General features: G+C 38.0%; 1 protein-coding gene across 1 annotated transcript; it reads right to left on the bottom strand.

Moving 5' to 3' along the window:
* Nucleotides 1–4,135: 4,135 nt before the first annotated feature.
* Nucleotides 4,136–25,128, bottom strand: setd3 (SET domain containing 3, actin histidine methyltransferase). The gene is made up of 13 exons (XM_026286095.1): nucleotides 24,986–25,128; nucleotides 23,373–23,500; nucleotides 22,155–22,247; nucleotides 21,098–21,246; nucleotides 20,341–20,413; nucleotides 19,548–19,804; nucleotides 13,738–13,796; nucleotides 12,717–12,831; nucleotides 11,762–11,836; nucleotides 10,778–10,944; nucleotides 9,717–9,802; nucleotides 9,009–9,169; nucleotides 4,136–7,355 (listed from the first exon to the last, which is right to left on the bottom strand). The coding sequence occupies exons 1-13, from the start codon at nucleotides 25,066–25,068 to the stop codon at nucleotides 6,891–6,893; spliced, it is 1,911 nt and encodes a 636-aa protein (XP_026141880.1). The 5' UTR covers nucleotides 25,069–25,128; the 3' UTR covers nucleotides 4,136–6,890.
* Nucleotides 25,129–25,345: the final 217 nt, after the last annotated feature.

Genomic DNA, 25,345 nt, shown 5'->3' with positions numbered 1-25,345 from the left:
TTTTAATATGCTGTTACAAGTTAAACGCTTAAATATCTCCTTTTGGTTTTTCATTGTGTGAACAACCCCCACATGCGAAATATGTAATGTTTTAACTTGTTTAATTCTTATTCAATCACATAATAAAGCATAACAGGTTTAAAAAAAAAAAAAAAGGGCTCCTCAATGCATCACTCTCTCCCTCCTTCGGCTGCTAAACATTCCCACTGCATTAGCTAAGACAAGACATCAATTATACATGCCGTGGTTTCACTGTTGCAAAATACTATTTCCAGTTGGCTTAAATAGGATTAAAAATTAAATATTGCTTGCTGAAAAGGAATATGAAATCAGCCTGAACTTCTACTACTTTCAAGCAGGACGTTTGGGGCCAGTGTAGAGCAAAGGGCCTGTTTTGGGCGAGCCGCCTGCGTGTGCTGTCCGTGTGATGGCAAGAAGGGAAGACTTTTAATTAGCTGTTTTTGGTCTAGCAAATATTTACCCAAGCATCTCACAAACAAGTGCTTTTAAAAGTTTGATTTAAAGCAGCCCTAACAGATGGTGAACCAGGCACTGGCTCATAACTCAACTCCTAGCCGAGTTTCAGTGTGACCACAGGGTACCATATTGCATATGTTAACTAAGAAGAAAAAAGACACTAATATTGGTATCAGTGCAGCCATTAAAATCTTAAACAGCATATTCAAGGCTACAGCATGTGGGAGCATCGAAACTACCTCGCTTAAGAAAATAAGTGCATACCTACCACCAAATGTTCATCACACTTTTCTTCATGAACTCAACCGCTCTTCCATCCACATGTCAGTTCCATAAAGAGCAGAGGTCGTAAGTGGTGTGGGCTGGTCACACCAGACCAGTCCTGATGGCTTTTCCCCAGACCTTAAGTCCTTCCTCCTCAATTATGAATAGCTACTTCCATTACGAGAACCACTTCTGCTTTAAGGGCACACTTCCTCAAAGGAAAGAACGCTTTGGCAGTCATCTTAGACTCAAGTGTTTTTATAGATACATTTTTCAGTTTTTCAAATAAATACTAATGTTAAAGGTCAATTTTCAATTAAAAACTAAGTAACGTGCACAGATAACTATACATAAGCAAAGCAATTGGTTCAACTGGTGTGGTTTAGGTAAGGAACAACAATCCTGCCAAGGCAGACTATTTAGCCATACTATATATATATATGGGTCAATATCAACACATAGGGTGCCTTTCAACCCTCACAAATTCTCACAAATTTTGATTTTAACTTACCATTCACTTTATGTCATGTCATAATAGTACACTCAAATACTATAATAAATGTATTATCTGAGCTCCCACAATGTTTTTTTTTTTTTATTATTATGGGCCATTTTTTTAGAGCATAAAGCATAGATATTACAGTTAAATATGTTTTCATTGCACTATTAAGATACATATTATACTTTCTGAAAGGTATGATGTCCCTTTCCTAAACAGGGTTATTTGTTTGCTTTCAAATTATAAATACATAAAAGATTTTATGTAAACAATGCTTTTTTAAAGAAACTCATACAATTCGCACATGTATTTTTTCTTATTTGGAGAAATATTTGAATATTTGGACGCAGTTTTTTGTTTGCATGTTATTGCCCCCACACCTAGCACAATGGATTATATAGGTATGATTACATTATGATTTTAAATATTATTTCAAAATACCAAGATGACAGGGTGGACGAGCCCACGACGGAATGGACACATAAAGCAGAACACAAAAAGCATGACAAAATATGACAATGAAACATTTATTCAACTTAAGAAAATAAATATATAATTACATTCTCAATCACATTTATATATTTTTTTTTATTACAACTATTATCTACAGCAGATGTTTCTATAAAATGTAAGATAACATTTCTATAAATTGCAATATTAACTACAAATGAATGCTATGTCCACCCTGTCATATCATGTCCACCCCAGCGAGTCTAAGGTGCCGACAGGGTGGACATTTTGAGCTTCAATTAGCATATTATCTTACAACAAACTGTGACTAGCTAAATAGTTAGTCTGGTTGTTGAAGAGAATTTGGTATATTTAAACTTACATATTTTGAAAATATTGTATTTTAATCACTTCCTGTATATTTAATGGCGACAGGGTGGACATGTTAAGCTTTGGCAAAACAAGTAAGCAAACTTATATGAAGAAAATTTGTCAGTTGAAAAGTCAGCTGCTACTCACCTCAGCAGCTGAAATTCCCGCCACTGAAGATATAAAAAATCTGTTGTGATGATGTCACTAATGGTGATGGCCTCTTCTTAAAGGGACAGATTCCGCAATACGACAGGGTGGACAACCATTCAAGGGACATGGACAAACTCTTCTTTTTTATTAAATAAAAATATTGTTTTTTTTTTTACAAACTGATCAATACATTCAATTTGAGTAATATCTTATTTAACAAAATATTAATAGAATTTTTTTTTTTGTTGACTATTTTACTCTCATTCAAATTTAATGAGCAGTCGCCTGGGACATAGCAAAACAACATACATCCTCTCATACAAAACTAAAGAAAATATTGAAAATGTATCTAAAGAGCCAAGTAATGCTTCTGTTATGAATAAAAAAACTTAGCCTAATATAACACACGTTTCATAGTCATTTGTGTGTTGAGTCATGGCAAATGAGTTATTTATGTTCAGGACACCAAAAGGCACCCTACAGTGATATTGACCCATATATATTATATAGAATGCCGCAAAATTGCGTAAAATGTTGATTAATTTATTTCATGGTGACTTTAATATACATTATATTCTAACTGTGAATTTATTAGTAAGCTTAAAATTTAATTTAAAATAAATAATTTATCACAATGTAAAAACGTGTTTTAGCACCTTTTCTGCTAAAATTACCCAGTCCTCTCATTATTCAATGTATATAAAAAAAAAAAAAAAAAAAAAAGAATCCCATTAGATAAAATCAAGTCCTTTCCCAACTGCTTTTGTGAAAAGAGTTAGGTTGACTTTAAAGCTGTCACCCTTATCTCTGAAGGGGCCTGTAATATAGAGTGCGGACACTTGAAAAATGAAGCTCGTACTTCAAAGTAGGTAGATGTCTTTCTGGGGGACAACAGACATTAGCCATTTAAATTGAGCTGCATCTATGAAAATTACTAAGACAGCATAAACACTGCCGCCCTAAAACTCTCATATATATATAAAATACACACACTTGTTTGACATACAAAGGGTAGCATGCATGGTCAGAGGAAGCCACAGCTACTACTACATTAAGTTACACTTCACTTCAGAAGAAAACATAACACTGATCACTTTAAAGGGTGGGAGAACACTAGACAGTTTCTCTGTGATTGTTCAAGGGCACTTTATAAATATGACCGTTAACACTTTCCAGCCATGTGTCATTTTAACTAAACCCAAGTTGAGAAACCACAGACCGGAAGTCATGCATGCTGAAGTATTCTCATACAAGAACAAAATTGCTTTCTCTCACCTGCGTGGCCTTTGCCTCAACTGGAGACCGTTTCCGACCACATAATGTCTCATACACCAAACTGTTTGCAAGGGTTGCTTAGCGGTTAAAATACAAAGAGGGTCTTCCCATGGGTAGAAAAGTACAAGATACCAAAAATCCTCGATTCAAGACAGACAATGTGTGAACTAAATGCAGGGCTGCTCTTCTCAACACGCTAGCTGACAGAGTAACAAGGCCGCAGACACTGGGTCAGCATTAGAAGACCTCAACAGCTTAAAAGACGGATCTGAATACAAGCAGAAAGCTTTCAAAAGACAGCTTTAAAGAGATATAAAGTTTTATTTTTTTGGAATATTATAGTTATATTTTAGTTATTCTACATCTCATTGAATAACTGAAGCACTCACGCTTATGAATCGCCAGCGGGGTCCAAAAATCTGAGACTGCTTTTTAGCATTTATACCTAGAAATATAGTTTAAAAGAAAGTTAAATTGTGACACTTTGTACAGACGATTAGTTCTTCTATCTTGCATTGAAGCACAATATGCTCTTTGGATCATTTTTAAATAATGGAGAACATTATCATCTGATTTTACACAAACTTGTGGAGTTAATGCAGCTAGAGTGTTATTGTCCCTATAAAGCAAAAAGAGAGACAAACCAAATACATTCGTAAGTTTATTTCAACAATGCAAATTTTGTTAAAATGCAAAACCAACTTCCACTAACAGTCTCAGATTCTGGATCACATTGTAGATGGTTTTCCAAAGACCCATACAACTTGTATGACAGCGAGCTGAAAATCCCTTTATGGAACATTTATTTCTAAGAGCACAGTGGTTGGGAACTCAACCACTTAACGTGCATGGAAATGTGACCCCGCAACCTTCGAAGATAGCCCCCCTCTCTCAAGTACAGCACATGTATTGGTAAATACTTGCATGACAATGGGTCCTCCGCCCGGGGTCTGACGGCATTCTATATTAATAGAAGCGCTGTGTATTATTCATAGGCAGAATTACTTTGGTGGCATGGTCCCAGGCCAAAGGGAGCTCCATGCACTCCTGCTCTCAGCCCTGACATGAGGAATACTAACAATACCGGACATGTGCAGGGCTGCCCGAGTTTACCACTGCCCACACTATAGCCCATTATAATAATCTATTCAAGGATTAAAGGGGTTTTATCTTGAAGCCCATGAATAATGAATGTGGAATTTCAAAATTTAATTGCCCCGAATTAAATGATTCAAGATAATGTTTCTTTTATAAATTTGTAATGGGGCTTGAGGGGCAAAGAATGAAAAAATACATTAAATAAAACCTTTTTTTTTTTCTCCCTGCAAATGAAACGAAGAATGAAAGGACAATGGAAGAGTGCCCTTATGTCTCCTAATGGGGATTTTTTTTAAAAAGGCCCTTTTAAAGACAGATAGACAGGTCAAAGATTTGAAGAAAAGCACTCCACCTTATTTGATTCAGGTGAAAAATGCACAGAACTTTAATCTTGGACTTGTCATTGTAGGCAGACTCTAATGGCTCTTACCTATACAGTTGTACTGAAATACTGGGAGTCAGTGCAATCCACTGTGTATTTTCTGTATGGCTAGATCACATTAAAGATTTGAGAATAACTGTATTAAAGCTGTTAGCTTTCCAAAGCTATAAATCTATATACAGAAGCAGCAAGAACAAGTGACAGGCTTCCATACACTCATCATCTTTCAACATCATAAACCATTCTAAACAGTATATTGAACAGTGCTGTTTAGTTGGGCAGAACACTTGAACCAAAATGTAATTTCCATTTCTGTATTCCATTGCCATGTACACAACTTCAAAAGGATAACAAAACAATGGGGACGTATTCTGATATTTTGATTAATTTCTCATTACCTAACATAAGTCATTACTTATGGATTAAGTGACTGGGTAGAGGAACACAGCTCTAGAATTTAATAATTATTTCACCCCAAAAAATGTTAATTATTTACTTAACATAATATACAGGGTATAATATGAGGATATTTCTTTATAAAATATTTTATGAATAATTATTATGCATCGACAGTTCGTATTGACTAAAAGCTGTGCTGAAAAGCTTTTTTTAAAAACAAAAAAATCTATATTCAAAGTGTTCCGAAGCCATATTACAGCTTTGTATGAGGAAGAGACGCAAGATTATCAGTAAATAATTGATTAGCTTTGGGTAAATGACAAAAACTGTATCATATAGATTTTAAAATACTTAGAATACAGTGCTTAATAAATTAATAACAATAGAGACATCTGTAGCAACATTAGGGTGAGTGAATAATGGAAGATTTCTCATTGTGAAATATTTATTTAATTAATAGTCCCCAATGTTTTGTTATTTAAAAGCTGACCTTGTGGGTGATGCACATCTTCATCCTGGATCAGTGTTTCTGTATCTTCAATCCAACTAAATAACATTTGTTAAGGCTTAAAGATGACCAAAACAGTTGCATGACGAATGCGAGAGATCATTTTGGTGGTGCAATGAATACTTGCATAAAAATAAGGACAACAAAAATAGATTTCCCAAAGATCACATACTGTATGAGAGAAGTTAGTCCTCCGAGATCATAGTCTCAGTGTCCATTAACTGCAAAGTGTTTCATAAGCATAGAAGGATTAACAAAAACAAAAAACAAAATAGAGAGTATAGCTTTAACACACAAACCTTGAATTACATTCAGAGCATGGTCACCAAAAACCAAAACTAACGCTCACTTTGAGAATACGCTCACTTACTGTTCTCTGAAGTGCATGAAAATCGATACTTTTTTGGGACTGACGTCTTTCAGGAACCTTAGTTTTTATGCGAGTAAAGTAACTAGCGAGCATCGAGGCAGTGATGATCTCTTTACAGATCGATGTCAGAACTTAAGAGTAATGATTGTCAGGCAGCACTAAACGTAAAGCACATTACTGGCATGATCTACAGCAACGGCTGGTTAAAGAGAAGTTAAATCCCCAGTCAGCATTTTAGATGACTAAACAGAAACATCCTTGGCAACGTTACCATGTTAAAGTCATATATTTTTTTCTTTCATTTAGTGAAGTCCAAGAAAGCCTTCATCTAGATGGGAGTCGATATGATTAATTACTTCCTCACTTTGTTACTACCTTTATCTGGCAGAAAGAGCGAAGCTACTACAAAAGAAACCAAATGTGGCACTGATTAAAAAATCCAACAAAATAAAATAAAAACAAACAACAGGCTTCTTCTAGCTGGAGCTAGCTCATACTTAAGCTGCATTTAATAAACAACAACAAAAAATGATTAAACCGAAATCCACTGCTTTAGTTTAGAAAGCTTTTGCTCCTATTTGTGAGTCTCTTAAAAGAAAATAAATAAATAGCAGGAACTAAGATTGCCACTGTACGCTGGTTATGACTATTTGTCACCATCTTTTGATTCACCTTCAGTTCGTATGGTACTCGGGTCTTGCTTCTCAACCTTACTCTCTTTCCCCACCGTATCACCTCCTGGAGGATCCTCTTGAGTACCATTGAGATCTTTACACTGGCCATTAAAGACGGGCGTCTTGGCGGAGTCCAGGCAGGAAGCGTCCGGCTTGATTTGAGCCAGGTTCATCTCCTCCTGAACACGCTCGTCGTCTTCTTCCAGTTTGCGCAGGATTATGGGGAGTTTAGCATCTGCATTCTCCAAAAGGGCGATGTCGCTTTCTTCGTACAGAGGCAGCGGGGCTCCTTCATTCATCTGCTTCTGGAAGTGCAAGCGCTTGGCTCGACCGCAGGACACTGCACGCTCGAGAATCTCTTTCTCTGCCAGCCGTAGCTTTATAGCAGTGCGGGAGTGCAGGGACAGGTCAGGCTTCTCCAGCATGGAGCGGTCCTCCTGAACATCACAACAACAGAAATCTTAAACTAATAACGATTGGTTAACATGATCATCATTCTTAACCAATCGGAAACAAAATGGCTTGATAACAAATCCAGTTTGTGACAAAACTATCTGCAGTTACTGTTTTAAGAAACAGAATGTTTCAATTTAAATTCCACATTTTGGCTCCATGTTTTCATTTGAACCAAAAAACTAATATGCAAAGTGTGCATGCACAAATATAATATGCATGAATATAGAATATGCTATTCATACACATATTTAGTGCTGTCAAATGATTAATCAAGATTAATCGCATCCACAATTAACGTTTTTGTTCACATAATATATGTGTGTACTGTGTATTTTTATTACCTATGAAAACAAACACATGCATGTATACATTTAAGAAAAAAAAGTATGTTTGAATCTTAAATTATATATATATAGGCTACTATGAATATAATAAATGTAAATATTTTCAAAATATATACTGTATGAGTGTGTATTTATATATACATAATAATAAACAGTATACACTCATTATGTAAACAAAAACTTTTATTTTGGATGCGATTAATCGCGGGTAATCGTTTGATGGCACAAATTTTTAAATGTGTGTCAAACCAAAAATTTATTCAGACACCTTAATTATAAAAATTTTCACATTATCACACTTTATTAGCTATAGTTTAGCAAACGATAATGAAATACAACGGGAACGTCAGAGTTAAACTGTGTCAGAACAAATTTATCTTTCTAATGTCAGATGTCTAACTTTTATAGAAAGGTATGTAATGAATTAGGTTGAATAGCTGTCAGTTGTTAAATTTAAGTACACACTTATATAATACAATTTAGGTCAACCAATTACCAAGCAATGCTACATTATGTTCAGTCTGTGGTCTAAAAAGGTTGCATTACCAATGAAAGAAAAACACTTAAAGGAAAGGGATACTCCACCCTAAAATGAAAATAGTGTTATTAATCACTTACCCCCATGTCGTTCCAAACACATAAAAGCTTATTCATCTTTGAAACACACTTTATGATATTTTGGATGAAAACCTGGAACCTGAAAAATCTGGAGGCTTGAGTCCCAGGTTTTATGGACCTTGACACTGTTATTTACCTGGCAGTCTATGGGACAGTCTCAAAATAAAATATCTTAAATTGTGTTCTGAAGACAAACCTATTCTATCCTCACTTACATAAATAAACTAAAGTGTCCTGCACCCACTAGTAAAAACAAAAAGAATAAAAATAAATATATATCTGGTGTCGGAATAATTTCTGGTTTGACTGTGTGTACAGAACTATATGGCATATTTTGTATTCACAGAAAAAAAAGTGGTACTTAGGGTTATGGTAAAGTTGCAAAATGTTTAATGTTTTTATATGTAAAAAAAGTCTATGCAATGTCCTCATTTAGATAGGTAAATGCATGTATGTAAAAAAAAGTTCTTTTGAACTTTAATTGTCTAAATATCCTGAAAACCCCAAAAGATATTAAGCAGCACAGCGGTTTTTAAAATTGATAACATTTTACTTGAGCAGCAAATAAAAGAACGTTGCTACCTTTGTTCCCTTTGCAAACTAAACTTTTTCAAAAGAGGGTTTAAAAAATCTGTGTGAAAGTTCAAAGATTGTTTGCCATCATTCCAGCACCTCTGAGGTGGTCTTGTAGGTTTTGAGAAGCAGCGCAGCCCGTGTTTCCAGGAAGGTCCACAACTTGATTTCGTTCTCCCAGCTGACAGGGAATTCAGCGTTGCCCAGGGTGAAGATCTTGTTGATGGCGTGATCGCCCACCAGGTAGTCCCTGAGTTCCTCTGCAATCAGAAACGCACACCTCTCTGCTTAAGGGAGTAATCTGCCATGCTAGTGAGCCAGCAGGTCTGATCTGCGGCGATTATGTAAGGTATGATTACACGGCTGCTAACGAGATGAAAGGGCTTGCCGAACGAGTGCTTTGCTCGTGCACACCGCTGAATCCTGTCACACTAGTAAAATAGAAGCCCCCAGCACAGGGGCTTCGCTTCGTTTAAAAATTTACATAAAAATTCTGAATAATGTATCAGCTCAGACTTAAGAGGTCTTGCCAGAGGACATGGCCTTGCTTTATGGGATTTATGACAAAAACTTCTCCTACATAGATGCTTATTAATATTTCACTCACTCTGGATCAGTCCTTCCACACATCTGCCGCACTGTCTTGACCAATTAGACACCCGAGGGACACTTGTTTAGGCTTTGTTGTCCTGACTAGTTTAATGTAAGAATGTGATATGAAATATGGCGTCTCATTTCCTGTTTTATGGCCCACAGGTGTACCTTAGTGCCAGACGTCAAGGTATCGGGACAAACAGCGATTCTTACCTTCAGTCATGCAGAAGACACGCAGGAAGGCCAGGAGCTGAGCTGATATGGGCGGCTCGCTGCAGTGCAGGGCAAAGACACTGGACCTAAGGTGCAGAAGAACCGGAGAGGGTTCAGAACAGGGTGTTACTTCAACAGACCCCCCCTCCCATTTCTCTCAAATTAAACCCCAATTAACTCCAGCGGAACGGGCAGGTGCTAATGGAAGCCTCCTGCCTGCACAAGACCACGGCGCTGCTCCCCGCGCATGACAACTGATTGATCTGAAGCGATGAGAGGCCACTGAACTTGATGCATTTTTAAAAACACGCTCAATCATTTATAATTTACCGTTTAATTACCGGAGCATATCTATGGCCTCTTCCTGTCTGACTTAGAGTGGGATGAAAAGGAGCATCCCGGCTATGACCTGAATCAAAAGGTAATTTCATATTGGCCTATGTGGATTTTGTTTTGGAGACTTAAAGGATATTGATCTGTGTGACAGAAATTCACTGAGAGTATTATGCCACAATAGAAGAGGTTTTACAGCACTGTAATTCTGTTACACCTGGATGATGATTCCTGCAGCAGTATGACTCTACTGGGGGGGGATTGAAAGGGCTGTTAACTTGAGAAAACCTTACACATTAAAGATAACAGCTACAGAGAAAAAGAAAAAGAAAAAACTAATTACATGTGAACTCCCCTCCAGAATTACTGTCACCCTCTAATACAATATACATTACAAAAATAAATAAAAACTAAATTGATATCATCTATCGATCAATAATAATACTAAAAATAAAATAATAATAAAAATATATATTATTATTTCTTCTTATATTTCTTTCTTCTATTATTTCTTTTTTTTTAAATCATATAGCGGTTCTTCAAGTAAAGTTATTATTAAGTGGCTATTCAAACTTCCTGTTCACTTGGTTATAATCATAGACACATTTTCATGCCTTATCTAAAGCAAATAGAAATAAATAAGAAGAAAAAAGAAAAGCTACAAAAGAAATCAAACATCTGGCTCGACGTGCATCATGTGGTTTGTTATTCCTGTGCAGGATACTCACGCAGGAATCCCAGCACGAGCCAGAACCTCGGCCTTCATGGCATACAAACGCTCGCTCTTGCTCACACCCAGCTTAATCTTCACGCGGTCATGTGCGTTGTCCTCAAAGAAGAAACCATTGTGGATCACGAACTCTGCATTTGATCTTGTACCATAGAATATGTAGATCTGAGGGTAGAGAAACCAGAAAACCTTTTGGCATAACTACGACACATTACTACAGTAATGCACTGCCCATGGACTCATGGATGCCCAGGTCTATGGGAACGGATGTGATATTATCCAGTGCCAATTTAGCCCTGAAAACTTCCTTTCCATACTACTGCTCACGTCTTCCGCTAAACAGTACATCCGTAACATTTACAGATAGTGCCGTGCAAAGAGTGTGTGAAAGAGAGAGATAAAACATAGTGCTGGAGAGAAAGAGAGGGGGGTGAGAAAAGCACAGTTCAATTCTGATCTCAGCCTCTCCACATTGAGTGCAAAATCAGCAGCAGGAATCAGGGATCAAACGGCTCTGAACGGAGCAACGCTCCAGAAACGGTCCCTCCTACTCCCCCCAACGCTTGTCCGAGTCCCACACACCGGCCCCCGCACTCTCTTTCTTCTTCAACTGGCTGTCTCTGCGAATCTTATCAAATAATTCACATTCTGGAGGTGGGGGGCTGGGTGTGTATACCTGGCCTGTCAACTGTGTGCCCCGCGTATCCGCTCTCCCCATGGCTGGATCTGAATGCCTCCGCTCTGATATTACCCCCGGGCCTCCACAATGGCCACTGGCTAATAAACGCATCACAGAAGCACTAGCATACAGCAATAGCACTGAGGTGAAAGTGTGTGAATAGAAACTGAAAATGTACAAGTGCATTTGGTGAACAGAGCACAGCACGAAATCCACATGCAGATTATGTTGGATATTATATTCTGCTACCCTAATTGTGATCTTAAGACGGTTGAGCTGCTGTGCTAGTGCTGTAAGTCTCACCTGTTCACCCTCTTTGTAGTCTTTGAGAGCCACACATTCGCATCGGTCATCCTCTAGATTGTAGCCAGTAGTAATCTAGAACAGAACAGGTTTTGTGAGTGATTGAAACATTTTGGACACCCAAACTTCAGCCCGGTCAGCCCAAACTTTTTTGTTACTTTAACATAAAATGAAAAATATAATTGCGCACATTAAAATGGCAATTATAAACATTTAGGGATTACAACTGCAAGTTTAGTTTATGAAATATTTCTGTGGGTAAGAAAAAGATAAATCAAAACAACAGGGCAAATCCAACAAATAAACGCCACTTATTAAAAGTTATAGTGTCAACCTATTAAAATAACACACTCTAACAAATACAATCCTTCACTATTAAATCTCTTAAAATCTTCAGAAATCAACTAAATCAAATAAGCTTTGAGTAAATTGTCCGAAAAAAAAAAAACGCTGCAACACATACAATGTGTTTTTATTAAACCTTAACCATGGGATTACCAGAAAACCCATTTCATTACACATTTTAATGGCCGTGAATTTCAATGCACATGATAATTGGAAATAAAACTTGGTTTTAGGATATAAGTGCATTACAGAATCATATGAACAGAGGCGATATATTGCTCTGTGGCAAGAGCTATAAAGCGCAATCAAAGACAAATTATCCAAATAAATACAAAAGATCCCTTGGGATGATGGCATAATCTACCGAAAAAAAGAAAAAAAAAAATCACATTAGATGCTCTTGCATTCCTTAAAAGTAATTTTTTTTTTCTTTCTTTTTTTCTGTACTTCCAAGACTGCAGTACAAGTGAAAGCACTGTAAACATCCGTGTCATGCAGGAATTTATGGAAGAATGGTTCAACTGAATTGGTTGCAAAAGCTTTCTGCTTTTCATCAATTATTTTTGATGGGGAGCTTGGTGTTCATTTTGAAGCAGCGCTGCAAACTCACCAGGCCATTGGTATGGTTACACATGTCCCAGAGAGGGATGAGGGCCAGTGTGACCCGACTTCCATCTGCTGTGGGAATCTGGTTCTGACGGGTCATCACAGAGGACACTGCCCACCTGATATACAAATACCATTGCTTCATTACTTATTCAAAAAATAATGGATCATTTCAAAGTATTGTCTTTGCATTTGATCTACAAAAATTTCTGAAGATGTTAAAGGGAAATATAAATGGAAAACAGGATTTCTCTAGACTCATGAAGATCTCAAAAGAACAAATGTACACCCAAAACAAAATTCCCTTCCCAGTCCACCCAGAACATATATAGACACTTATCTGCAAAAACACATCATCCAGATCCTCATGGCACTTACATCAACACCCTAAACATCTACTGTATTAACTAAAATGTTCAGCAAATGATACATTTCATTTATTTGCATATTACAATTATTAAATGTAAGGAGTAAAAATGGCCTGTTTAATTATTAAAGCCAAAGCAAGGGTGGAAAATGGTCCTAAAACTATCTTATTACATTACAAGTGAACTTCGGAGAAATTATTATTTTTGTTTTTTGGAAGTACAGAAAATAGCTGCTTTAATAGTCTGCATGTAAGGCAATAGAATGACCTTAGATCAGATTGGTTCTGAAAAAAAGGGTCTTATCCAGTCTAAATAATCTGGACATAATTTATTAAACGAAACTTCGTGAAGTCCACTGAAGACAACATTAGCTGTGACAAGACGCTATTCCATTCTCTTCACACATTACCCAACGGGAGCACAGACTTGCATCATATTCAACAATCTGAAGATGAAAGGGGACCAATGATAAATTATTCCTTCACAGATAATTTGGTGCTAATGAAAGAACAATGAGAACAAACGCCTCATTTCTAAAGGCCACTGCGTAGCCCTACAACCACCCTACGGCTCATCTTCCTTCTCTTTTCTTTTTTTGAACCTCAGCAGGGAAGAGAAGTTCCACTTTTTTTAACATGGTAGGACATTTCAACCAACCTGTAGTCGTCAAAGGTAAAAGCATCTTTCAAGGGCAGTTTGCTGGCGTTCGGATGAGTCTGGGAATTGAAGATGAAGAACACAGAGAGTGGAGGGAAGTAAAAGGAGAAAAGAGAGAGTAAAGGACAGGACAGAAGGAGATATGGAGGTAGACGGAGAAAGAAGGAAAGAAAGAGAGAGCAAGAAAAAAAAAAACACAAATCAGTCAGTGGAATTTCATTATGTGGCTCCCTAACAGATCCTAACAAGAGTGTAGCCAGGCAGAGAGCGTCCAGTGGTGCTATGCAAGGATCATGGTGGCATTAGCCCCCCATACATCACTGTCAACTTAATTTGTTGTGCCCAGCAGCCGTCATAAATCTGCTTCATCAATTTGTGTGACAGAGAGCCACTGGTGCCACAGAAATCTACATTTAAAGCCACAGACTCGCTCCCTCCAAGGGCTCATTTGCAGCGGGTGTCATGGAGAACAAAAAAAAAAAAAAAAACCTACAATCCCGTAGAAGAAGAAAAAAGTAGGGAGCAAAGAATGCCAGGGTCTAATTCAGCCAGCCCGTAGCACCTTCCTGAACATGCAAAATGAGCCATAAAAATAGACGTAGGTATGAAGCTGAGAGTGAAGGATATTCTCTTCCCCCACAGGTGCTCTCACGGCTGTGTGTGTGGCGTTTGTCCTGTGAAATGAAGCACTGTACTGCACAATGAGGAACCGTGCAAACCGTAATGGCGCTGATATGTATATAACACAATACATCAAAAAGCTTGTGCTCGAATATCCTAATCACGACTCAGGTGATCAGTCCATCACACAGAACGAGTGATAAAATTGCCCAACAGACACTGGAACCAAAACAACATAAAAGAAAAAGTGAACTTGGCAGACTTCAAATGACAAATCACTTACAGATCTGAATACAAAATAACTTCCTTAATAATAATATAAAAAAATAAAAACAACAACATTTTCAACTGTAAGATGCTGTTTTTTAAAGATACTGTTCAACATTGCTAAACCGTTACAGTAAATGTTAAATCAACGTCAAACATATGTTTGAAAATCAAATTCTCAAATTGCAAACAGCTGACCATGGCCTGACCAAGCTGTTAATTAAATTATAAAAAAATAATAATAGTTTTTTTTTTTTATGAAACAAAATGAAATATTTTATTAACCAAACAAAGAACCGTAAATGTGAACATTTTGTTAAATTATTAAAATATTAACACATGCATATACACACATACATATACATTATATATATATATATATGTATATGTATATACACTGTATAATCCATTTGCACATTGTAATATTTTCTATGCACTTTACGGTCCATTGCAATACTGTAAATTATGTTCATAGTTCTGCCTATAGTGTACATACACTTTTACATAGCCCATCTGTATAGTATGTTCATAGTACACCTATCTGTATATCGTGCTTATAGTATTTAATATCTGTAAATTATGTCCATAATACTTACCTGTATAGTTATTGTACATATTATAGACCTTTATTCTGTACTTACTGCTTATTGCACTTCTGGTTAGATGCTAACTGCATTTCGTTGCCTTGTACCTACATGTGCAGTGACAATAAAGTTGAATCTAATCTAATCTAATATAATATATATATATATATACACACACACACACACACATACATACATACATACATATACATATACATACATATATATATATACATATATACATATATATATATATATATATATATATATATATATAATATTAATGAGAATGAACACTGCAAAACATCTTTTGTGTTCCATGGCAAAAAAGTCATTTGGAATGACAACAAAAAAAAGTTTTTTTTATTTTATTTTTGGATGATCCTTTCAAACAATGTGAAGGTTTCCAGGTAATGTGCTCCTTCACAGATGTCTCAGAGACTTACTTTTCCTTACTGGAAAGGGGGCGCAAACTCCTTCTGTCAACCAAGTTGCACCATTAAGTTTGCAAACTGAGGAATAGAAGCATGAAATGCAAGCGCTCAGTAGTTGTGGTGAACTTTTACCTTCCACGTCTCTCTCCCCATTAATCAACTTCCCTGACGCTAATTGATCCCTGTATTCCCTCTCTCTGCTCTAGAACCCACACATATGAGGTGAAAACAGTGATACCATGTGGCCACATTATATCTTTACCTGGCACTCAGCATTTCGGTAGAGTACAGTCCAGTTTTAACATTGTTGTAGCCCTACAGCAGAGCACAGAAACTTGTACTTCAGCTGCCTCCACTGTGAGCAACCAAGCAAAGGTCTAACACACTCAGGTGGATGAAGGTCTACAGGTCAGCTGTGAATTCATAAAGCACGATATAATAACAGAGCAAAGCCTGTCCACTTCCTTTCATTTTAACCCCAATTCTGGCAACAGGCTGACTTGGTAGCAGCGCTCATGTAGGATGATGGACACCCATTAAAAGATAAGCATTGGGTAAAGCCAACGAGTAAGAATTCAGTGACTTGGTTTGAGCCTCACGCTGCAGATGAAGGGAAGTGGTTCATGTAAGAATGGGAGGGGGGAATATTACAGGTTTTGACGGAAGTAATAGGGCAAATCTCCAGAGAGCCTCAAATGGTTCTCCAAACTTCCTGTAGGAAGATGTGCTGAGGCCAGCTACACAAAGACAGGGAAAAAAAAACATCTTTGAGCATCGGTAACCATTATAGGCCACCTGAAAAGGGGTTAAAGTGTCATTAATGATATTTTCAGCCATCTGAGAGCTGAATACTCGAGTGCCCGGGTACCTTAATAGATTCAATTAAGGCAATAATTAGTTGAACAGAGTGATAAACCTCAGGGGGAAGGGCAAACCTGGCTGCAGAAAGGCCATGAAGAGGTCTGCCTAGATCTCTCAGAGCACTGTGGGTTAGGATAAGACCTCTAGTCTGGAAAAATGTAGGGTGTGTGCACATACAGAGGTAGTTCGAGATGAAACAGAGGGAGTTTTAGACGGCACGTTTGATGAGGTGTAGTTTTTGGAGATAAAGGGCAGCTGCACCGCTGCAGGTTCAGCTTGTGATGCATTAGCATCACCAGAGAGAGGTAATTCATCATGTGCCACAATGGCACCGCGGCTCAGAGAGAGACGAGGGGGGAACGGCCCTGTAAATCAATTAGAAAACAAAAGCTCCCACCACGAGCGCCTGCTCTCCTTAACGAGGACGGCGGGAAACGCGGCTAATTGGCCGGTGGCCTCCAGGAGGTCTTTCTGGAGACGAGATCCCCAAGCACCCCATCCGCCGCACTGGCCGACATTAGAGAGCTCGTCATCCGTGCGCATGCTGAGGTTCAAACGGGACTGATTTTAGGCTTACTTCCGTTACGCCGACTGTTTCAACATTCGACTTTGTACATAAAAATGATGAAACGGACGTCGTCGTTCAACATCGCAAACTCTCCCTCATTTCCCGAGCTGCATCAGGAAGGTCAGACAGATATCTTCCCAGGTGCAGAGAGAGGGGGTGGGATGAGAGCATACCACTGGGACCCTGTTCATTTCTCATCAACAGCGGCAGATGCAGCACACCAAGGTTACTTTGCATTCGCTGCATTCTGGGGTCACCTTATGAGGTTCACCTCCCCCACACACACGCACACATCCAGCCCCAGCGAGGAACGCTTGGCTATCATTGGTCCCCCACGGACGCGGGAGGCGCTCTGATACTCCTCGGAGGGCACCTGGCGTTGACAACAGCATATCCCTCTTCACGCAGGCAAATATATATAAAAAGCTCCTCAATTCCAGCAGGTGAAGGGCCTTGCTTTCTCAGTTCTTCCCGAGGAGAAGCCGGGAGGAGGGGGGAGGCAGGGACCAGATAAAGCATGAAAGGGGAGGGGCTGGGGGGGGGGGTGTTGGGGTTGTCAGTCATGTGTGGAAGGTACAATCAGGTCAATTCAATTCAAAGCCAATGCGACAAGCTAATTTTCCAGCCCGGTCATCTGCGGCCGCCTCAGAAGAGAGGCTGACATTGACAGTAGTCATTACAGTGACACTGGCTCCCAACCTGAAGAGCCGAGAGGAGAGGAGCGGACAGGACACTCACCAAAGGACCAGCAAGACAACCCTCCCCCTCAACTGAACCTCTCTAGAAAAAAAAAAATAGAGCTTTAGATGTGCAACAACAACAAAAAAAAGTTACATGTTCATTTTACTCTGTATTCCTACTCAAATCCACGCAGAATTAATCTTTGTTCATTAAAAAGTGCGACCAGTGTGTAATTCATTACACCAATAGGTCATAAAGGTCCTCCAGCTTTATTTTAGCAATAAAAACTTTAACCAAGTTCATTTCATAGGAAGTAGCGGTTCATTTAGACTAGCATCTTTAGAAGCTTAACTCACTTCTGCCACCTAATGGACAATAAAACGTTCACTACATATGCAAATTGATTAACTTTTAATGACTGATGCCAACGGCTTAAAGTAACAGATGCATATATTCCGGTTTATTGTGTTTCCTGTTATTCGTCTCAGTCGCTGTATAGAAAACGTTATAAATACACTGGATTAAAGTTATTAACAGAGTGCGAGGAACAATAATACTGCTCCTAATTACACTCCAACCCCCTTTTATAAACTAGAAAACATTTAATAAAGAAAATGTCAGCAGATTTGCAGACAAAATGACAAATACATTAACGATTTGCATGAATATTTGATGCCTTATCTTGACAGTAATGTGAAATATTAGTTTCTTTTCCCTAATTGACAGTCATCTAATGAAAGAAACCAAATGTACCGGCAGAGATTTTGAATGAAAATTGTGGAGGACTGGAAGACCATATTATTGCTTCCTTAATAGCCAAGAGGAGGTCCAAGAAATGGGAGAAAATTTATTGGACAGATTGCGGTCCCATTGAAATGAACTCCCAATCTCAATGTGTCATTCAATCTGCATATTTAAGATTTATCACAACACTGAAATGACATTTTTTGGTCATATAATGCACCTTTTATAACCAAAGTGGAAAGAACATGCGTTTGAAAACTTAAGAGGTTAGGCTACCACTGAATATTGAGCAGATATTTCACTGGACTTATTTAAGAACAAAATCAAATCAGAGACAAAAAATCTAAATTTCTGATTTCAGTTTGGTGTGAATTGTGGAAACAAGCAGACAAAAAAATCAAAATTTCTGATTACAGTTTGGTGTGAATTGTGGAAACAAGCAGATGTCTTTACTTTTGAATTAACAAGAAGATGTTCTATTCTAAAAGTACATTCCTATTGTTCCTTATTAAAACAGAGCATTTGGCATCAGTCTTTTCTAACACCAAAATCTAAACATTTTGCACATGCATAAAAGCTAATTCAGGCACATTTATGTTTTGCTCTGAACACTACATTAAGGGGTAAACATCTCCCCCTGCTGGCCAAAGATTGCCACTGTGGCACCATCTCTGAGCCATGTCAATGGCAGCTTATCAGGGGCCCTGAAATTGGGTGCAAGAGGGCATTATAAAGCTCCTTTTACCCATCTCCAATGTGCCTTCAATGGCAGGGATCCTTTTAAAAGTGGATTTCCTCACCTCAGCAGACAGCAGTGTAAAGGACAGCTATTCATGTGGCTAGAGAGTCTGAATAAGTTGTGGAGCTGATTGCTATAAGAGCCCTGCACTCAAACGGCTGGCAGTCCATGTATGAGACACAGATAGGGCTATCAGTCACCGAACTGGCGCACTCATCAAAACTGCCATACATATGAGCACAACTCTATGAGTCAACTGAAGAAGGTTTGGTACATATACGCCAACAATTAAGAGAGAATCTGTGACTTACATGGATGACTTTGTAGAAGTAGGCATACTGCCGCGCTGTGTTTTTGTATTGACTGAGTACGTCCTGTATGGCTTGTGTGGCCAGCAGGTGGCACACTTCCTCCTCTTCAAAGTACAGGGGTGTGTCATAATCAGCAGGCAGGGTCTTGATGTAGGGCAGCCAAGGTGAGCTGGGATTGGCCCGTTCACACAGCAAGTGTAGAGCCAGAGTCACATTGCCCATGGCCTGAAGGATCCGGTCCTGACTGTACAGCGGCCCTGTGAATAAAAGATGAATTTAGGAATCAAGTCTTCTTAAACGTTTTCTTGACACAACTACCGGTGCTTTTCACTTTTGCTATCACACTAGGTTGTGATTTGGACCTGTGTAATTGAGCTGAAAGCTTTGTTATGTTTGAAAGTCTAAGACTGCAACCAGGAACCACAGAATTAAAGGAGCTTGTATCAGGTCATGTAAGCCATTGTACAGTTGGTACCATTTTCAAAATATACCATTGTTCAGACAGTTAAGAAACCAGTGTTATTAACTAAAACTATCAAAAATATTTTAGTAATTTAAATAAAGCTGAAAACAAAACATGAAAAAAATTTAAGTCTAATAAATTGTCTGTGGTAATCAACAGCATGTCACAGATGCTGTCAACAGAGCTAAAAGTTGTATTTAACAGTCCTAGAACAATAAAGTAACATTTTATATAAATGTTGTCTCCTTTTCCTCTGTGGGGAGAGATGTGACATGCCATTGTCAGAGTTTGAGGTCAAAGACTGACGTTGCTACAACTATGCAAACTCACCAAGGACCGAGTTCTTGGCAGATTCTACAGTCATCAGCATTTTTCGAGGAATCCACAGGAACAACTCCTCTGCCTGAAATGGACAGAAAACGTTACAAACAAATTTTGTTTGTTTAATTACAGGGCTAGTCCTTACTGGACATATTCATTTTTTAAATGGCATCTAAAAAATGCATTTTATAACTAGCAGTTAGCAAAAGCAACTGAAAACGTCAATGAAGATAACTGTAGCAGCCATTCAAAACCATCTGAACATTGACTCAATCAAGTCTGGACGTAAAGATGTGCAGTGATCAATAACCTCTATGTATTCCCTTCTAAAGCATTAACAAGGACGATGGTGAAAATACATATACACACCTGCAATTACCACTTGGTCACTGACCATCAAGAAGGACCACACAAATAATTACCAACTCTTGTATCTACAACCAGTATATAAGATGAGTTGCTGTAGGTGCAGGTGGCAGAAAAAGCCAGCATGTCACACAACGGACTGAATCTTGATAACACAAGAGTGTTTAATGCCAGAAAGAGTAGCAGCATGAGACCTGGTTCATACTGCAGATTATTTTGGCTAGGGAACATCCCATTTAAGAGACAAAGGCGCTGCAGGAACAGAACTTATAAAAACAATAAACCAAGATGTATCCGACATACCGTATAACTAAAATAATCTTAAAGTCTAACTAAAACAGACTTTTATCCATTTTACCATCAAACGATCCCAGGGCTAGTATCAGAGAAAGAAACCAACCTTGATATCTCTGGCGGCCTTTAGGCCATATCCTTCATCTGCGAAGTTGGAGATCTCAAAACAGTCACAAGAAGCCCCGCATTCTGCAGCCCAGGCCATCAGCTCGGAGAAAAAGTCCTCCCTAGTGCCCTCGAATGATACTGACACCCCTGAGGAAATAATACAATCCCAACATAAGCTCATTTAGCTATTGTATGTATACTGAACATCAGCGTGAGAAGTTTTCTCTGTAATGATTTCCATTATTCAACGGCACTCTACTGTATTATGTTACTGTAAAACCACACAAGTGGACCTAGACGATGCTACCTATTACTCTTGTTTATCCTGCTGCATAATGTGCTGTCTGACATTTATTCTAATGGATATTTATGTGTTCTAATGCACATCTCTGAGACCCCCACAGAGTATTTTATTAAATAATGTGATCGGATCTTACTCAAGTCATCACATCACTGTAACCGAATATATTTCTGTGTCTGCCACAGTACAATAACTTACTGTGTATGAGCATATTATAGTCATCCTATCAGATAAAGAAATGTGTAACATGCCATCTTCTGTACTAACTTCTCATATTCTTATGTTTCTCTTAAAAGAACCAAAAAAAGCAATTTATTCACCCTCAAGTTGTTCCGAAACATTTTTATAGCCATATCAACAGGCCAAAAACAAATGGCCAAGCTATCATTTGGCTTGAAAAGAATCATTTAAAAAAAAGTTCATGAGCCATACTGATGACTTTCATTGTTCTTTTTTGACAGGTCTGAAGATTTACAGGATCATTCTCTATTCACTTGCATTGTGTGGGAAAATATCTTCAAAAACATTCTTCAAAGTGTATCTTTTACACAGAAAAAAAAAAGTCATAACCACAAGTAAATGACAAATCTGGGTGTTCCACACCATCTGCTTTTTTCCAACCTCTTTATTCTAGAAACTAGGACAGTTTAATACTTTACTCCTTAAAAACGGCCAATGGCACATCACGAGGCAAACCGTGCTAAGTAAAAGCTTTAAAACTGTTAAATCATATTAATAAGAAACAACCGTGTACCTTTCTGTTTCTTACGGATCTTCTCCACCAGAGCTCGGATCTGAACATATTCCTCCCACTCTTTCCCAGGAGAGGGAGCAGCGCTGCTACACTCTGAATGTGGAAAAGAAAAAAAAAGCAGTCCAGTAAGTTTATATTTAACAATCGCTTACCCTTAGATTAACAAAACACAATGATTGACTATAGGGGAAAGTGGGAAACAGCTTATTCCTCCATGTTAAAGAAATGGTTCACCAAAAATAAATGAAAGTTTGCTGAAAAGTTACTCAGGCCATCAAAGATGCAGATGAGTTTATTTCTACATCAGAATCAGAACAGATTCAGAGAAATTTTGCATTAATCGGATCATGTGCTCACTAACAGATCCTGTGTAGTGAATGGGTGCCATCAGAATAACTGACAGCTAAAAAAAAAGCAACCTACAAGTAATCCACATGACTGCAATCCATCAATTGACATCTTGTGAAATTAAATTAAATTAAATGAATGAATGAAATGGATATTTTTCTTACAAACACACACTTTTGGCAGATTATTGTTTTTATCAGCTGTTTGGACTTGGATTCTGACGGCACCCATTCACCGCAGAGGATCCATTGGTGATCAAGCGATGTAATGCTACATTTCTCAAAAAAAAAAACTACTTTTCAGCAAATTTTTATTTTTGGGTGAACTATTCCTTTAAAGTACATTTCCCGGGGTAACCAAATGCTGGCTGTTTTATATCTTCTAATAGCTGCTCTTGTGAAAATTGTGGCATTCACAGACTTTGTAAATCCTCTTATATAAAGGATGGACTTTATTATAAACAAGTGCATGTCCTCCCTTAAATGAGTCACACAAATACGAAGAGCTGTTCGACACAGTCACTACAAATTTGGACTCATAACCAAATGATTCCTTGAAATACCACCATACCCTTGAGCACTTGACCTCGGGTGGCACCATTCGGATAAAAGCTTCAGATTATTTAATACTAAATAGATTTTCTTCAACATAAAGAAACCAAAAAGAGGCTAAATTATCAGTATCCAGCTGCATACTTTTTATGCCAAAATACTTTATAACAAATATTATAACAACCATATAATCGGATTATGGGATAATTACAAAAGCCTTTTGTGTATCAGTGATGCACAGTGTTGTTCCTCATGAGAGTAATTCATCCAACAGTATATCAGAACAAGAATGCAGCTATAAAGAATGCTTTATACTCACTCTGCAGCAGTTCAGAGATTAAATTCATCATCTCTTTCGGAGAAACCGCAGCTGTGGCCCCGGTCCCTGATTTCTGAGTCTTCACTCGGCTCTTTTTACCCATCTTGCTGGTCTGGGAGAGAGGATGGCTGTAATAATAGCAAGTTGAAAGCAACCAAATGAAAAAAAAAATTAAATGTTATTATATTTAATTACAGTACATTTTTTAGCAAAATTCAAGATGCAACATGACCAGGTTTCATATCAGCTTCATGCAACCTAGAAGGCTGTACAATAAATGAGCCAATAGTCTGCGAAGTACTGACTCTACACCTCTTATAAATATTTAGGTCCAGTGGATTAGGTACAGAATATTCATAACAAAATGGTATAAATATGAACGTTTCACGTCCAAATAATCTAGAATTACTGCCAAGAAAGGTTAATGGTCTCTGTGAGGGATTATATGGATGGCTACAGTGACCCAAAGGGCACTAAATCAGGTACTTCCTTGTAAACACTGAACATGTGGCTTACATGAAACTCATCAAATACTACAAACTTGTGTCATTAACATAAAACTTCTATGCTGTTAAATTAAATAACGACTCCTATGGCAGCTGTGTCCATATTTAAAAAACTGTCTGGCTGCTCTAACTGTACAAAATCGGGCAACGCACAACAGCATATAGTTAACTATTTGTCTTGAAAGCTTTTTTAGAAAACACATGATTTGGACCATTTTAATTATTTAAAATGCTATTTCTCGGAGATGAAATACATAAGCCGCCCACATTTCGACAATGGATATGTCCATCAAATACCCCAAGCCAACTGTTTACTAAACAATGACGGGCCCAATTGTATTACTGAACTGCAAATTGGATTGAAACACTTAAAAGTAAGCTACTTAAGACTGAAACCACAAGAGAACAAGCAGCAATGGCTGACACCATTAGATAGCAAAAGACATACAACAAACCACATAAACTGAACATATAAAAATCAAAATAGGAGATCAGTATATTAGATAATGATCTAAGCAGATTGATGCCTTAAAATAACTCCGCTTGGCCCAATGCATTCATTCAAACCCACCAGTAGATGATCACCTGCTTCACATTACACACTATTGCACTGCAAGTCTTCATTATAAACACTGGGGGTCTAGAGATCATGAATTATCCAAATGCATTAAGAAACATACAATTCATTCATTCATATGTAACGTTATATCCATTCATTCATCTATCTGTCCGTCAATGGGCCAAGTGTCTTAAAAACTGGTTGGTTGACTGCATTAACATCATTTTAGGGCATCACAGACACATTTGAAACGTTCATACAGCATTTTAAACGTTCAACAACACTTTGGGGAGCGTACTGGACGCTTTAAATACGCCTGCGACGACCAGATATGCTGCCTAGGTAGGCTGCTCACAATATTTTGAGACACATTCAATGCGTTAATAACAAGCATGCTTGTATTTCGCAATTTGTTGCATTACAAACGCTTTATAGCGTACATTTGCGACGCATTTGAAGGAATGTGGTTTATTATATGATGTTGACTATCATAAACACCTCGTGCACGTTTGAAAACATTATTCAATCAGACTGAACAGCAAAAGTACCTTCCAATTGACTGCACGGATCCTCCTGTCAACCTGGAATACAATCCTCTTCTGCTGCTCGCTCTGCTGGTAAAACCTAACATACTTCAGAGGCAAAGCCACGCCCTAATTCAATTTTCAAAAAGCGGATTGGCCCATTGTTGCGTTTCTCCCGCCTTGAACTTGTACAGAAGCGCATTGTAATTGGGGAATGTTCCACGCGTAACTGCATACGTGTGAGATGATTGGTTAAAGCGTAAATATATTTCACGTAGCAAAACTGTACGCATCTAATTGGTTCGCGTTAAGGCGGTACCCGTTTGCAGTGACTTTATTGGTCGCGAGAGTAGTAGATCCGTACGGTCAGATTTACAAGGTTGG

The sequence above is a fragment of the Carassius auratus genome, chromosome 17, assembly GCF_003368295.1.
Source record: "Carassius auratus strain Wakin chromosome 17, ASM336829v1, whole genome shotgun sequence".
In the NCBI taxonomy this organism is placed as follows: Eukaryota; Metazoa; Chordata; class Actinopteri; order Cypriniformes; family Cyprinidae; genus Carassius; species Carassius auratus.
This window is presented reverse-complemented; position numbering and strand designations above follow the sequence as displayed.